General features: G+C 47.0%; 1 protein-coding gene across 1 annotated transcript; it reads right to left on the bottom strand.

Moving 5' to 3' along the window:
• Positions 1–4,872: 4,872 nt before the first annotated feature.
• Positions 4,873–5,838, bottom strand: LOC102375838 (olfactory receptor 51G2-like). Its single transcript, XM_006037940.1, has one exon. The coding sequence runs from the start codon at positions 5,836–5,838 to the stop codon at positions 4,873–4,875; it is 966 nt and encodes a 321-aa protein (XP_006038002.1).
• Between the last annotated feature and the right edge of the window lie 9,503 nt (positions 5,839–15,341).

Here is a 15,341-nt window from a genome sequence, read left to right as displayed (position 1 = left end):
GGACGGGCCCGGCTCGCGCCCGGCGAGGACGGGACTGGGAGCCGGCCCGCACAGACACATGCATCATAAATAACTTTTTTCTAATATTCAGTCTAAATTGCCCTTCCTGGAGTTTATGGCCATTAGACCTTGTTATCTCTTGGGGAGCCCTGGTGAACAGATGTTTTCCCAGGTCCAGATGTGCCCCTCTTATGTAATGGTGGCTGCCACCAAGTCCCCCCTGAGCCTTCTCTTCTCCAGACTGAAGAGTCCCAAGCCTCTCAACATCTCCTTGCATGGCCTTCCCTCCAGGCCATGGATCATGCACGTGGCTCTCCTCTGGACTCTCTCAAACTTCTCCACATCCTTCCTGAAGTGGGAGGCCCGATACTGGACGCAGCACTCCAGCTGCAGCCTGACCAGTGCCGAGTAAAGTGGGAAGATGACTTCCCTGGTTTTGCTTGAGATGCATCGGAGGATGCACGCCTGGGTTTAGTTAGCTTTGCCTGCCACAGCATCACATTGGTGGCTCACATTCATTTTGTGGTCAATCAAGACCCCCAAGTCCCTTTCGGTCGTGGTGCTAGCGAGCGTAGTACTGCCGAGCCTGTAAGTATGCTAGGGGCTCTTTCTACCGAGGTGCAGCACCTTGCACTTCTCTGCATTGAAGGCCATCAGGATTCGGTCGGCCCACCTTGAGAGTGTGTCCAAGTCGGCCTGTATCCCCAGCCTGTCCTGCGATGTGACCACCCTCCCCCATAATTTGGTAATGTCCATGAACTTGGCCAGTTCACATCTGACTCCTGAATCCAGATCATTGATGAAGATGTTAAAGAGTACCAGCCCAAGTACTGAGCCCTGAGGGACTCCACTGGTCACCCTGTGCCATGTTGATTTGCTCCTTTCATCTAGTACTTTTTGGGTCTGCCTAGCCATCGGACCGTATGATGATCAAGTCCCCAGTTCCCACTTAGCCATTAGGACGTCATGGGGAACTAGCTCAAAGGCCTTCTTGAAGTCCAGATAAATGATGTCCATGTCATCTCCCTTGTCCAGGGCACTTGTTACCTGGTCATAAAAGGAGATGAATTTGGTCAGGCAAGACCTGCCAGATCTTTAACACAAAAATAGGCTTTGCTGAAAAGAGCTTATGTTCTAAGTCTACTTCTGCACTTCATTTAATACTACACTCTATCTATCTATCTATCTATCTATCTATCTATCTATCTATCTATCTATCTATCTATCTATCTATCTATCTATCTATCTATCTATCTATCTATCTATCTATCTATCTATCTATCTATCTATCTATCTATCTATCTATCTATCTATCTATCTATCTATCTATCTATCTATCTATCTATCTATCTATCTATCTATCTATCTATCTATCTATCTATCTATCTATCTATCTATCTATCTATCTATCTATCTATCTATCTATCTATCTATCTATCTATCTATCTATCTATCTATCTATCTATCTATCTATCTATCTATCTATCTATCTATCTATCTATCTATCCTGACTATGTAATTATGTTTAAGGTTTCCAACATCTTTAACACATCAAGGATTGTCTATTGTGCTGGGCTTGTGCCATTCTCCTGTCCCCAGGGCAGTGCTTCGTTGGGTATAAAAGGCTGGTGTGGCACTGTCAGGTCTGTCCCCACTCTCACTCCTGATTTACGCCCACTGGAGTGTGAGCTGATCAGTAGACCCCAGTGGAGACCTGCTTCCTGGGGGGATTACACCATTTGACAAGGAAAGTGTCCTCTTCTCTCTTTCTTTCATAAAGCCTCATGCTGAACACAAGCTGCTGGATTGTCTCTCTCTGGCCCAGTTCCCACTGCAGTCCAGGGTAACAGAAGGCACTCATCATGAATGCAAAGCACTTAGCACCCCCAACTCAAATTTGGCTAGTAATAGAGTTCAGGAGCATGTCTAAAGCACCTGTCTGTTGGATCAGTAACTGGTGCAAATCTGCAGGATTGTAATGACCTCCGAGTGACACTAGTTTATCGCACCTGGGGAAGATGCTGAACCTTCTTCATCTCAGATGGGAAGCAGGCGATACTTATATTTCAGTTCTCTTAGGTTTATGGAGGGGAGCGGGCTCTGGCTCAGCTCCAGGACTTGCACTGCAGTGCTTTGTGACTGAGACACCCCAGGATTGCTTCCAGAAGGGTTTACAGTGTAGTAGGAGTGTTGCCAGCAGATGGAGGGAAGTGACCCTTCCCCTCTATTCAGCACTGGGGAGGCCACATCTGGAGTCCTGTGTCCAGCTGTGGGCCCCCCACTGCAGAAAGGATGTGGACAAGTTGGAGCGAGTCCAATGGAGGGCAATGAAAATGGTTCAGGGGTTGGGGGACATGACTGGTGAGGAGAGGCCGAGGGAAATGGGCTGATTTAGTCTGCAGAAGAGAAGACCGAGGGGCATTGAATAGCAGCCTTCACCTCCCTGCAGGGTGGTTGCAAAGGGGATGGAGCTGGGCTGCTCTCAGTGAGGACAGATGACAGAGCAAGGAGCAATGGGCTCAGGCTGCAGCAAGGGAAGCTGAGGTTGGATGTTAGGAAAATCTTTCTCACAAGAAGGGTAGTCAAGCATTGGAACAAGAGGTGGTGGGAGCTCTATCCTTGGAGGTTTTTAAGGCCCAGCTAGAGAAAGCCCTTGGTAGGATGATGTAGTTGGGGCTAGTCCTGCTTGGAGGAGGGGGTTGGACTGGATGTGACCCCCTGAGGTCCCTTTCAATCCTCGGTTTCTATGTTTCTATAATTTAACTTTATGGAAATGTCCCAGTGTGCAATTGAGGTAAAGGAAGAAAAATTAGACCCAGGCATTGAAGTCCAACAAGCCAGAGAGCTCTTTGCAAAGATGCTTGATTTTTATCAACTGCAGCAAACCCTTGAGAGACTGCAGTTCTTTTACTGACCCTTTTAAAATACATTCTGATAAATATTTAATACATTAAAAAAAATTGACAGTGCAGCTTTTTTTGCAAGTGAAGCTGATACCAAAATAGAAGCTGAGAATTTGAAGTGCCTTAAAGACATCTGTTTCACTGTGATTAAAGCAAGCTCACCCAGGCAGCAGCCCCCTCTCCTAGTTAAGGAGCTGAGCAAGGAGATGATCTGCCTTTCTTCCAGGCTCTTTATCTTGCCTGACAGCCCTGAGGATCCGCATAGATCCTGCCAGTCTTGTTGAGCTCTGCTACTGTTCAGCCAGCCCAGCTGGGAGAAGGTGGGGAGTGGTACAACCTGCAGGTTGGAGCAAAAGTTGTAGCGGGGTATGATTTGGAGAGAGACAGTAGGAACTTTGCAGAACTTTATAATAGCTAGGAACACATGCTGCACCTCACAGCTACAAGCTGCAGCACCAAGCACACAGCCCTTCCAATAAAGACCAAACTTGTTGCAGTGCAAACGCAGGGGTTTTTTTTATTATTGCTCAGAGCACTGTGCAGGGAACAGGCTCAGCTCCCCTCTGGAATTAAAGCAGGTGAAAAGGTGCACCTGGGAGGGGTGGGAGGGGGGGGTGCACTAGTGCATTCGCAGCTTTGATTCCTGTTGCACCCAAAGTTTAAAACCGACTGCCTCACAATAGCAGCAGCATTTCTAGTCAGGTGGTGCCCTAACTTTGTGGCTTATTATCATCTGCTTTATCCATTTAAACTCTTCATTCCACAGGTTGTTAATGATCCTCTCTTCTTTTTAATTGTCTTGATGTTTCACGAATCCAGCGCACCTTTGTTCTGCCATTTTGCTGTCTATTGGCTGCTCCGTCATGAAGCTCCGATTTCACAGCCCCGCAGATTGTTTTTTTAACTCTTTCCAATGAAATCCCATTTGCTTTTGCTGCAATCTTAAACTGAATCATACAGCCCCAAGCATATTCATAAAGCTACTAGTTTGTTTTTTTTTCTTTTTTAACCGGGGAAAAGTATGCTTTGGTTTATATATGATGATGCACCTTGCCATCTGCACCCCCTTTTCAAAAATTTAGGTCTGCCCATGAAGTGGTGTCTCAAGGACATCAGCTAAGTTGGGTAGGGAGTGGTACTAATAGTACTGAGGTTGAAGGTTGGATCTCTGGGTGGACTTGATGATTTCTTGAGGTCACTTCCAGCCTTACTTCTTTATGAATTGAACTGCATGCCTTCCCAGCAGGGGAAAGTCAGGGCTGGTCATGCATAGAGGCTGCAGCAGAGGTGACAAGGGAACCTCATGCTTCCAAGACCCAGATCCTGAGCCCCAAGACATCTCTCTTCCCAGAGTCAGGTTAATGCCTTTGGCCAGAGCGAAGCTGAGATGGGTCTTGTGTATGGGAAAGTGAGTGAGTAGAGAGAAGTCTGGGTTTCTGTTTGCACATCTGTTGCAGGGACCTCAGTAGTGTGTAAGGGGGGAAGGAGGGAAGGGCTTGAGTTTGGGGAGGTGTGTGTAGGGAGGAGGAGAGGAGCATGCACCTCTTGGGACTTAGAAAGGAAAGAGATTGTGGGGCAGGGGGCGATGTTATGCTTGGGATTGTTCCTCTATTTCTTTTCTCTAAAATGAATGCATATTATGTCGCAGGGGTGTAGGTTGTAGCCGTGTTGGTCTAAGGACCCAGGCAGACAAGGTTCCTTGGGTGAATTTGATATCTTTTATTAGACCAACACAAATGGTTGGAGAATAGTTATTAAGCAAGCTTTCGGGTTCAAAAACCCTTTGTCAGGCTAGGAACTTCCTTAGGGTTTTTGAACTCGAATTCACCCAAGGAACCCTGTCTGCATATTATGTCTGCACTCTATCTATCTATCTATCTACACTTTTCTCTCCCACTCATACAAGCATGCATGCATGTGCACATGCACACCTACATGTACGGAACCACATCATGCAATAACTTCCCCACTACAGGGGATGCCCAGGTGATGCCCTCTTTTGACACAAGAGCCTAAGGACCCTGTTGCGAATCTGTTTTGTTTTAATGCTGTAGATGATGGGGTTTAGCACTGGGGGCACAAAGAGATAGATGTTGGCCATGAGGATATGAATTACAGGGGCAGCATCTTTGCCAAACCTATGTATCATGGACAAGCCAACCATGGGGATGTAGAAAATCAGGACAGCGCAGATGTGGGAGACGCAGGTGTTCAGAGCCTTGGCCCGCTCTGCCTTGGAAGCAATGCTCAGCACAGCTTTAAGAATCAAAACGTAGGATAGGACGATGAGCAGTGGATCTAGTATCACTATGAGGAGGACTAAGGTTAGGCCATACATACTATTGAGTGTGGTATCCGTACAGGCTAGCCTTATGATGTCCTGATGCAGACAGTAGGAATGAGAGAGCACATGGGACCTACAGAACGGGAGGAGCGTGAGCAGACCGATCAAGGGGAACAAGAGCAAAGTGCATCTGCAGACAATGACCAGTCCGACTTTTGCACATCTTTCACCAGTCAAGATGGAGGCATATCTCAGAGGGCTGCAGATGGCCACAAAGCGGTCAAAGGCCATGGCCAGGAGCACAGAGGACTCCATGAAAGAGAAGGCATGGATGAAGAACATCTGGACAAGACAGGCATCAAAGCTGATTTCTCTGGAGTTGAACCAAAAGACACACAGCATGGTTGGCAGGGTGGACAAGGCCAGACCCAGGTCCGTGGTGGCTAGCATCGAGAGGAAGTAATACATGGGCTGGTGGAGGTCCTGCTCAGTTTTGATAACAAAGAGGATGGTGTAGTTTCCCAGAATGGCAACAGCATACAGGCTGCAGAAGGGGACAAAGATCCAGCTGTGCAGGTGCTCCAGCCCCGGAAAGCCAATCAGGAGGAACACTGAGGTGCTGCTGATGTTGTTGCTAAGTCCCGCTGACATGATGTCCTATGGGCCATGCCCTGGCTGGGGTCCAGTCATCCTATCAAGTAACCATAGCAGGATTAAATCTCTAGTGAGATTCTGTAGCACAATTAAACAGGACACCAGCAAAACACAGCTGCAGGACCCAGGAGAAAGTATTGCAGACCCTCCTCTCTGAGCAAGAAAGAGAGCTTGGGAATTAAGGCCTAGACCTGGAGGACTTGGGGTTGCATTATATTGATAAAGATTTAATTCATAGGAGAGTACAACCAAATAAGCACCAAGCAACCCCCACCCCCAAAGCCTTCCCCACTCCCTCCTTTCTCCATCACTGTGGAAAGTGACACCAGCCGGGCTGTCACCAGGCCTGTGAACCTCAGCCTGGATCACTCCTCTCTCTAGGTCCTCACATCTGGACTGTGCTTAAATGCGACAGCACCTTTCTACACTTTCTGGACTTCAGCAAGGCCTTTGACACTGTCTCCCACCCCATCCTCATTAAATAACTAGGCGACTGTGGCATTGATGCCTACACAGTCAGATGGACTGCAAATTGACTGAAGGTTCATACTCAGAGGGTGGTGGTGGATGGGACATATTTGACCTGGGGGGGAATTGGGCAGCAGAGTCCCCCAGGGCTTGGTCCTTGGGCCTGCGTTGTTCAATTTCTTTATCAGTGATTTGGACGATGGGGTGAAAAGCAACCTGTCCAAATTTGCTGATGATACCAAAATTTGGGGTGAGGTGGGCATGCTAGTAGGGAGGGAAAGACTGCAGCAAGACCTGGATAGGTTGCAAGGGTGGGCTAACAAAAACAGGATGCGTTTCAATATGGACAAGCGCAGGGTGCTGCACTGGGGCAGTAGTAAACTATACACTCACTAGGGGGGAACAGAAGGGTTTGGAGGAGACCTTGTTTCCCCCAACGCCCCCTGGGATAACAAGGAATAACGGCCACAAGTTGTTAGAGAGCAGTTTTAGATTAGACATCCGTAAGAACTACTTCACAGTCAGGGCGGCTAGGATCTGGAACCAACTTCCAAGGGAAGTGGCGCTGGCTCCTACCCTGGGGGGCTTTAAGAAGCGGCTCGATGCCTACCTGGCTGGGGTCACTTGAGCCCAGTTTTCCTCCTGCCCAGGCAGGGGGCCGGACTTGAAGATCTACAAGGTCCCTTCTGACCCTACTTCTATGATTCTATGATACACAACACCCGAAAGACATGGCCTCTTTCACCCATCGGCAAGCCGAAAATGCTCATATTGGCTCTCATCACCTCACCTCCCAAGTGCTGAAACTTCCTTTTGTTTGGCCTTGAAACATGCTATTGTATTGAATTGCATTGTATGGCATTGATTGAGGTGGTGATGATGATGATGGTTAGCTAAAGCGAAATTAAAAAAAAATGTCAAGCTTGAACATGTCCTAAGTTTTCATTTCTTCTATGAAACTTCAAACACCATTTCTTCAATAGGAAAGACAGATTTAGAATTGCCTGAACTATCTGGGTCAGAAGGCAAGGGGGTCGGTGGGAAGGGGACTTGGTAGTGGGGGTCTACTACAGGCCACGACACCAGGAGGATGAGCACCGGGGGACGACCTGGTGGGAGATCTACTGACACAAGGTAACCTAGGGGATAGTGACCATCACTTGAATGAATTCACCATCTGATGTAGGGTGGGAAAGATAACCAGCAGGGTAGAAGTGGTAGACTTCAGAAAGGCTAACTTTGGTGTGCTCAGGAAATTAGTTAGGGAGGCATTGAAGAAAAGGAGCATTGGCGAGATGGCAGTCCAGGAAGGGTGATCGTTCCTAAAGGAAGCGATCCTTTGGGTGCAGAAGGAGACAATCCCATTGCAAAGGAAAGGGGGTAAAGGGGCCAAGAAACCCTCTTGGCTGAACAGGGAAATCCAGGAAAGCCTAAGGGCTAAAAAAGAGGCATATAGACAGTGGAAGCAGGGGGTAGCTACTTTCATAGATTTCATAGACATCAGGGCTGGAAGGGACCTCGGAAGATCATCGAGTCCAGCCTCCCGCCCAAAGGGCAGGAAGTCAGCTGGGGTCATAGGATCCCAGCAAGATAAGCATCCAGTTTCATCTTGAAGGTGTTCAATGAAGGCGCTTGAACCACCTCCGGTGGCAGGCTGTTCCAGACCTTGGGGGCTCGGACAGTAAAGAAGTTCTTCCTTATGTCCAGCCTGAAACGGTCTTGAAGTAGTTTGTGACCATTCGACCTCGTCATCCCTTGGGGCGCTCTGGTGAACAAACGTTCCCCCAGATGCTGGTGGTCACCCCTGATAAACTTGTAGGTGGCCATCAGATCACCCCTGAGCCTGCGCTTTTTCAGGCTAAAGAGCCCCAGGGCTCTCAGCCTGTCATCGTAGGGTCTGCTTCCCTGACCTCTGATCATGCGCGTGGCTCTTCTCTGGACTCTCTCAAGCTTCTCCACATCCTTTTTGAATTGTGGAGCCCAAAACTGGACACAGTACTCCAGCTGCGGCCTCACTAAGGCCGAGTACAGGGGGAGAATGACGTCCCGGGATTTGCTTGAGAAGCATCTATGGATGCAAGCCAGCGTTTTGGTCGCTTTACTAGCCGCCGCATCGCATTGCAGGCTCATGTTCATCTTGTGGTCAATGATGACCCCCAAGTCTCTTTCTTCCATAGTGCTAGCCAACATAGCACTGCCGAGCCTATAAGGATGCTGCGGGTTTTTTTTCCCAAGGTGGAGAACCTTGCATTTATCGGCGTTGAACACCATCAGATTCTCGTCCGCCCACTTGCTGAGCCTGTCCAGGTCAGCCTGGATAACCTGCCTGTCTTCTGGTGTGGATGCTTTGCCCCAAAGTTTGGTGTCATCGGCGAACTTGGCCAGTTCTGATCGCTTCTGACTCCAGTGTCCACATCATTAATGAAGATGTTGAACAGTATGGGTCCAAGGACAGAGCCTTGGGGGACCCCACTGGTCACAGGACACCACGATGAGTGACTTCCATCGATTACTACCCTCTGGGTCCGACCCCGGAGCCAATTTTCCAGCCAGTGGATCGTGGAGGACCCAAGGCGACAATTGGCCAGTTTCTCCAAGAGGCGATCATGGGACACCAGATCGAAGGCTTTTTTGAAGTCAAGATATATGACATCAATCTCTTCTCCCTTGTCCAGGTGATAGGTCACCTGGTCGTAGAAGGAAATGAGATTGGTCAAGCAAGACCTACCCGCAACAAACCCGTGCTGGTTATCCCTTAAGATGTTGGCGTCGGCCAGTCCATTAAGGATGGCCTCTTTAATAAACTTTTCTAAGATCTTCCCCGGGATAGGAGTCAGGCTGATGGGCCTATAGTTAGCCGGATCCACTTTCCTCCCTTTCTTGAAGATAGGCACCACATTGGCCTTCTTCCAGTCTTCGGGCACTACACCAGAGCGCCAAGAGTTTTCAAAGATCCATGCTAGAGGCTGGGCTATGATGCTCGCCAGCTCCTTGAGTACCCTGGGGTGAAGAGTGTCAGGGCCGGCTGACTTGAAGGTATCCAGCTTCTCAAGAGAGGCATCCAGGAAGGCAAAAGCAACAATGCTACTTAAGATGGCAACAAAATTTAAAGACAACAAAAAGTCCTTCTGCAGGTATATAGGGAGCAAAAAGAGGGCACAGGGTAATATAGGACGCCTATAGGAGAAACTAGAGCAATTGGTGGCAGATAAGAGGGACAAAGCTGAAGTCTTCAATGAGTTTTTTGCCTCTGTATTCCTAAACACAGATCAGGATAAAACTCCCAATTGGATCAAAAACGAAACCAGCCCACCAACCGTTAGCACGGATTCATAGCAGGTAGATCATGCCTGACTAACCCACACCAGGGGGTCAGACTCGATGATCTGCTAAGGTCCCTTCTGACCCAAACATCTATGAATCTGCTGTCATTGTCATTAGCATATGTTTAAAAGTCAGACTTCATCAACCGTTATCCTATAAGGAATTAATTTTTGTGTTTGAATATATAAGTTTATAACAGTAGCATCATTTACTTGCAAAGCATGTGATTGCATTATCCAAGTTGAGATGAAAATGGCACTAACATGCATTCAGTTTCATAGTTTCATAGTTTCAGGGTCGGAAGGGACCTAATAGATCTTCTAGCCCGACCCCCCGCCAGGGCGGGAGAACAACCCAAAAAAAACCCACTAACCCTCCAAACAAAAACGGGACTCAAATGAGTCCAGCCAGGTAAGTATCCAGCCTCTTCTTAAAGACCCCCAGGGTAGGGGCCAGCACCACCTCCCTTGGAAGTTGGTTCCAGCTCCTAGCCGCCCTAACTGTGAAGTAGTTTTACAGTTGCTCTACTTAAAAAAGAAAGTCCAATAATCCATGTTTCAAATCCATGTTTAGGTAGTTAAACTGCCTGGTTGCTTAACTGAATAAGTATTCTGACTTCCAGGATGTGGCAAGTGTCTTCTGGTGGGCTTTATACGTCACCATCTCTGTAATAAAGTTCCTTATTTTAGTGGCTAAATAAAAGGAAGGTCCTTGACATTAGGGGCGCTTGTACACATAATGATGTCATGATGTATATGTAATGAAAATGTCATTTGTGTGGCTTAATGGCATCACACATCACATGTGCATCAGTTTTGGGGGTTTTAGATGAGTTTGCATCGTTGCAAACTACATCCTGATATAGTTTAGTTTGCAGTGAAGCCTTGTAGCTGTTAGTCAGCTCATCCCCTGGCCATGGTAGAGGTGGGCAGGCTCTGCAAAAAAAAGCGATTGGGCCTCTCATCACTTCTTCTGGCCCAGCCCAATCCAAGTCTTCCCTGGGGAGTCTTGCAGCCATGGAGGGAAGGACCAAGGCCCCCCAGAGCTCTGGGGCTGCTCAGCCCACCAGCAGCTCACCCCTTGGCTGAAGGGTATGCTCTGCTAAAAACAAAAAAAAAAGGATTGGACCTCTTGCCATAACATGACAGAACAATAAAACCCCAAATTGAAACAGTGGATTTCAATTAAAAACCCATCATTTCAATTTTGGGGGCATAGAAGACTAAACCCCCGTCACGTGTACAAGCGCCCTAGGTATCTAGGTCTGAAAATATAAGACTTTGGCTAGGTACAGCTGTTGAAAATGCCCACGGTGGAATTGATCTATATTACGTGGTTTTCTGTAAGTAGCATGGGTTTGATCGATAGCAAAGAGCACGCACATCGGCCTCTGGTGCGGGGTGCAAATCCTACACCCGGTTCCACCATTTTTAAACCAGCTTATGTTTGCTGAATTTCTGTTTAGTTATGGGTATAGACCTGTTTCTGATCACTTATACCAGTAGAAATGTAATGTTCATACGTGGTCCTTGCACTCAAGTGTCACGTGTTCACTAAATAAAACTCTGCTTTGTAAATACACTGCAGATGCCGGTTGCAAAACATTACCCTGTCCTTCCTTGCAGTCAAAAGGGCAGTCAGTTCTGAGGGAATACGAATGAAATGGATTGACTGAGAGACAGAAGAGCTTCATTTTCAGTTTGTCACTTAAGAACATGGGAATAAATATCCTGAAACAGATTTCATAGATTTGCAGGGTTGGAAGGGACCTCAGTAGTGGTCTGTCTCATCCAGAATCACCCTCACCTCCTTTCCTGGCAGCCGTGAGAAATGTGAGCACCATATACCCATACGGTGTTGGCATTGAATTGCTCAGTGCTGTGTGAAGGGAGAGGATCATAATTCCTCCTTGACTCTGCCTAATACCTGGATGCGTGAACACTGGGAGCCTATAAGTATACTATAATCCTTGCCTGTTCATGCTTCCCAGACCTAGCTGTCAGTATGAGAGCGAATAGAGGGACATGGGAGCTGCCAGCCCAGCTCAAATTCACAGTGCACCGAGTCTAGTATCCTGCCTCTGACATTAGCCAGCATCAGGGGTTTGAGAAACAAGTATAATAAACTCGCTGTAGGTAGAGAGAGGTGGCACAAACTATTTTCTGTGCTGGATGAATAGGATCATAGAAAAGGAGGGTTGGAAGGGACATCAAGAGGTCACATCTAGTCCAACTCCTTGCTCAAAGCAGGACCAGCCCCAACTACGTCACTCCAGACAATTTTGTACTGAGAAAATTATTCCTAATATCCAACCTCAACTTTCCTTGCTGCAGCCTGCGCCCATTGCTCCTTGTCCTGTCACCTGCTCCCACTGAGAACAGCCCAGCTCCATCCTCTTTGCAGCTACATCTGGGTCTTGTCTACTAGGGTCTTAAAACCTCCAAGGATGCTGATCCCACCACCTCTCTGAGTAGCCCATTCCAGTGCTTCACCACCCTCCTCATGAGAAAGTTTTTCCTAATATCCAACCTAAACTTCCCTTGCTGCAACTTGAGACCACATTCATCCCTAATAGTCACAAAGTGCTTTGAACCCTGCCTCTTGATGCTTTCTATCCCTTCCAAAAATGTTTATCATATTTCTGGATATTCTTGCCATCCATAGAAATAGCCCGTCCTTCTTTGATGGAGCTGCAACATTCATTGTTGAATTCCTAGCCTGCAACTGCATGGCTGGCTGGATGCATTATAATGCAATTTGCCATGTTTCTAAAGCTTTCATGCATATGATGGGTCTTTGTTTAGAAACCCACAAGAGAGATAGACAGTGATAAGTATGTAAAACAGATTTAAAACAGAATCCACCCTCCTCCTGCAAACTCCAAACAAACAAGAACAATGGCATTTTAAAATTACAATGTCTAAGATGCACCGAGATGGTTTAAATACAACTTTTTGTACTTAGCAAGGACCTTACCTACCTTTTGCCGAAGAGTCAGCAAAAATAATCAAGGAGCTAAAGCACCTCGGGCTTGCCTGCTGGGAAGACAGTCTGTATTTATAATGCTTGCTTGAATTCCCTGCACAAAATACCCGGCGCTGTGGGAATCTCAGCAGGGCCCAGGTCCAGCATGTGCAGCCCTGATACAAAGTCCAGGAATTGAAAGGTACTTGTGAATATAAATAGTAAGAAATGAGGGGCACAGATTTTCTGTCATTGTTTTCAGGTTTAACTCCGTAGTCTTTCCTTTAGACTAACACACATTGATAGCTTTACAATTTTGGAAATAGCTGGTTGAAAAGGAAATAAAAAAGTAGAAACCACTCAAGTTATGTACTGTTTAAAAAAAAAAAAATCACATTTCAATCATTGAAAAAGGTCAAGCAGTTCTGCACAGGTTGCACCAAACTGACAAGCTTGACTTTTATGTTGCTTTTTATGTTTTGTTTTGTTTTGTTTTCCTTTTGTTTGGGGGTGGGGGGTGCTCAAACATCTGCATTTCAATAAAAAACTCCATGAAAAATGCTGACCAGCTTGGCTTGTGCATGAGCCTCACAAATAAAAGCATAATCATACTTCACCAACTCTTCCCTGCTAAACATAGCCAGCCTTGTCCAACACAGTCCACCACTCTGCCCAAGGCATCCTGAAGATTTGGGGAAGGTCTGTGCCCAAAAGAGTCAATGCAGCATTCAGAAAAGGCATCTTCTCTTCTACAAATAAACATGCAATAGTTGGCCTAACTCTGATAAACTCTCCCCCACCTCCCATCTCACCCCAGTGCGTTATTTCTAGCAAAATACTGTCCCATGGCAGATCACCCTTCCTTGGCAAGTTCTGAGAGAAGTGAGCTGCAGAGAAGCAATACAGTTTAAATCCCCTTTTTTGGTTTTATTTTAGTCTTCACAAAAAAGCTTAACTGTGCAATAGCAAGCACAGTGAGCAGTAAGGGCAGGTGGCAAAAACTCAGCAGGGAAAGAACAGCTTAGATTTTGCTTTCACAAGCAGGTTGTTGAATACAGCAAGGCCAGGTGAGATTCATCCTAAATCAATCCAGGAGTTGGCTGAAGCCACTAGGAAACCACTCGCTGCCTCTTTCAAGACTTACAGAGGGTTGGAGGGTGGGGAGGATCGAGAGGAGGTGGTTCAAGAAGGCTGGAAAAGGGCAAACATGGTCCCCATTTTTGGAAATGGGAAAAAGGAGGATCCAGGGAGTTACAGACTGGTCACTATAACCTCAGTATGTGGACATAGACTGGCACATGAGTCAATCGATAAGAAAGCACCTAGAGCAGAGGTTTTCAACCTGTGGTCCGTGAACCCCTTCCTGCTTTCCTATATCTAAGGGGTCTACACAATGATACTGTGAGAGTATCTATGCATCAGGATTCACGTCCCTGTGAAAGTTATAGTTGTAGGAGGGAGGCTTTCTTATCTCCTCCTTTCTCATCATGGATTGCTGCAAACAGGCCACTGTCCTGTTTTCTCTTCCCCTTCATTTACCGTCTTCAATGAAAAGACAGCATGGTTTTTACAACTCACCTGAGAAACTTAACATAAATATATCTCTTATAGCAACATGGCATCTTACACATTTGGTTGCACCTATCACTACTACTATTAACATTTTCTGGATAATGCTCTGATATAGTATACTTTAATTGAAGGTCTTATTTTGCAAGGTTTCCTTTCAGGCCTTGTGCTGTCTTTAATAGGATCTCATTGCTGGTTTAGTTGGACATGTTGATGGCTAACCTTTCCTATTCTGACCACATCTGCAGAGGTTCACTCTGTAGTCACCCAGAACAGGCTTCGGGGCTTTCTGCTTTAGCTGCACTTCTGCAAGGGTCTTGAAAATGGCCTGGGCTGGCAACAAAAACCTATTGCAAAAGTTTCTGGACACTTGGAGGCCATACAGTTTGATCACCAAGGCACTAAACTCCTATACAAGCTTTCTTTGCAGCCCACAGTGGGGAAGCAAGGCAACCTAGCCCAAGTTTTGGGATGGGTCCAGGCTGGGATACTTCACAGACATGTCCATTGGCAATGCTTTCATCCTGCCCAGTACGCAAATGCTTGGAGCACACTCCATGGCTTCTAAACTTGGGTTCTTGGCCCATCTCAAGCAGACAGGACTCAAAGCCTCATCTGTCCCTTCCTAGCAGGCAGCCCTGGCAACCAAGGTATTGAATACTTTGAATGGTGACACCCTCCCCTGCTCCCATTGAAGCTGGCATACTGGGCCACCAAGCCTGAAGGAGTCCTGGAGCAAGGTTCGGAGAGCCTGACTTGGTAGGACAGTCATTTGGGTATTATGCTCAGAGCAAGGGGACATGGGATTAGTTACCTCTGCATTAGGGTGGGCTGGGCCTGCATCATCCATGCACCCGTAGATGATGATGTTTTATAGACCTATAGAGAATAAGGGTTGAAGGGACCTCAGGAGGTCACATCTAGTCCAACCCCCTGCTCCAAACAGGACCAGACCCAACTGCACCATCCCAGCCAAGGCTTTGTGGAGACTCCACCACCTCTCTGGGTAACTTGTTCCAGTGCTTCACCACCCTCCTGGCTAGAGAGGTTTTCCCAATATCTAACCTCAGCTTTCCTTGCTGCAGCTTGAGCCCATTGCTCCTTGTTCTGTCTTCTGCCCCCACTGAGAATAGTTTCTGCACATCCAACAAGTGAGGCTTTGTTACACAGGGACT

This window comes from Alligator sinensis, unplaced genomic scaffold (assembly GCF_000455745.1).
Source record: "Alligator sinensis unplaced genomic scaffold, ASM45574v1 scaffold1333_1, whole genome shotgun sequence".
NCBI classification, from domain to species: domain Eukaryota; kingdom Metazoa; phylum Chordata; order Crocodylia; family Alligatoridae; genus Alligator; species Alligator sinensis.
This window is presented reverse-complemented; position numbering and strand designations above follow the sequence as displayed.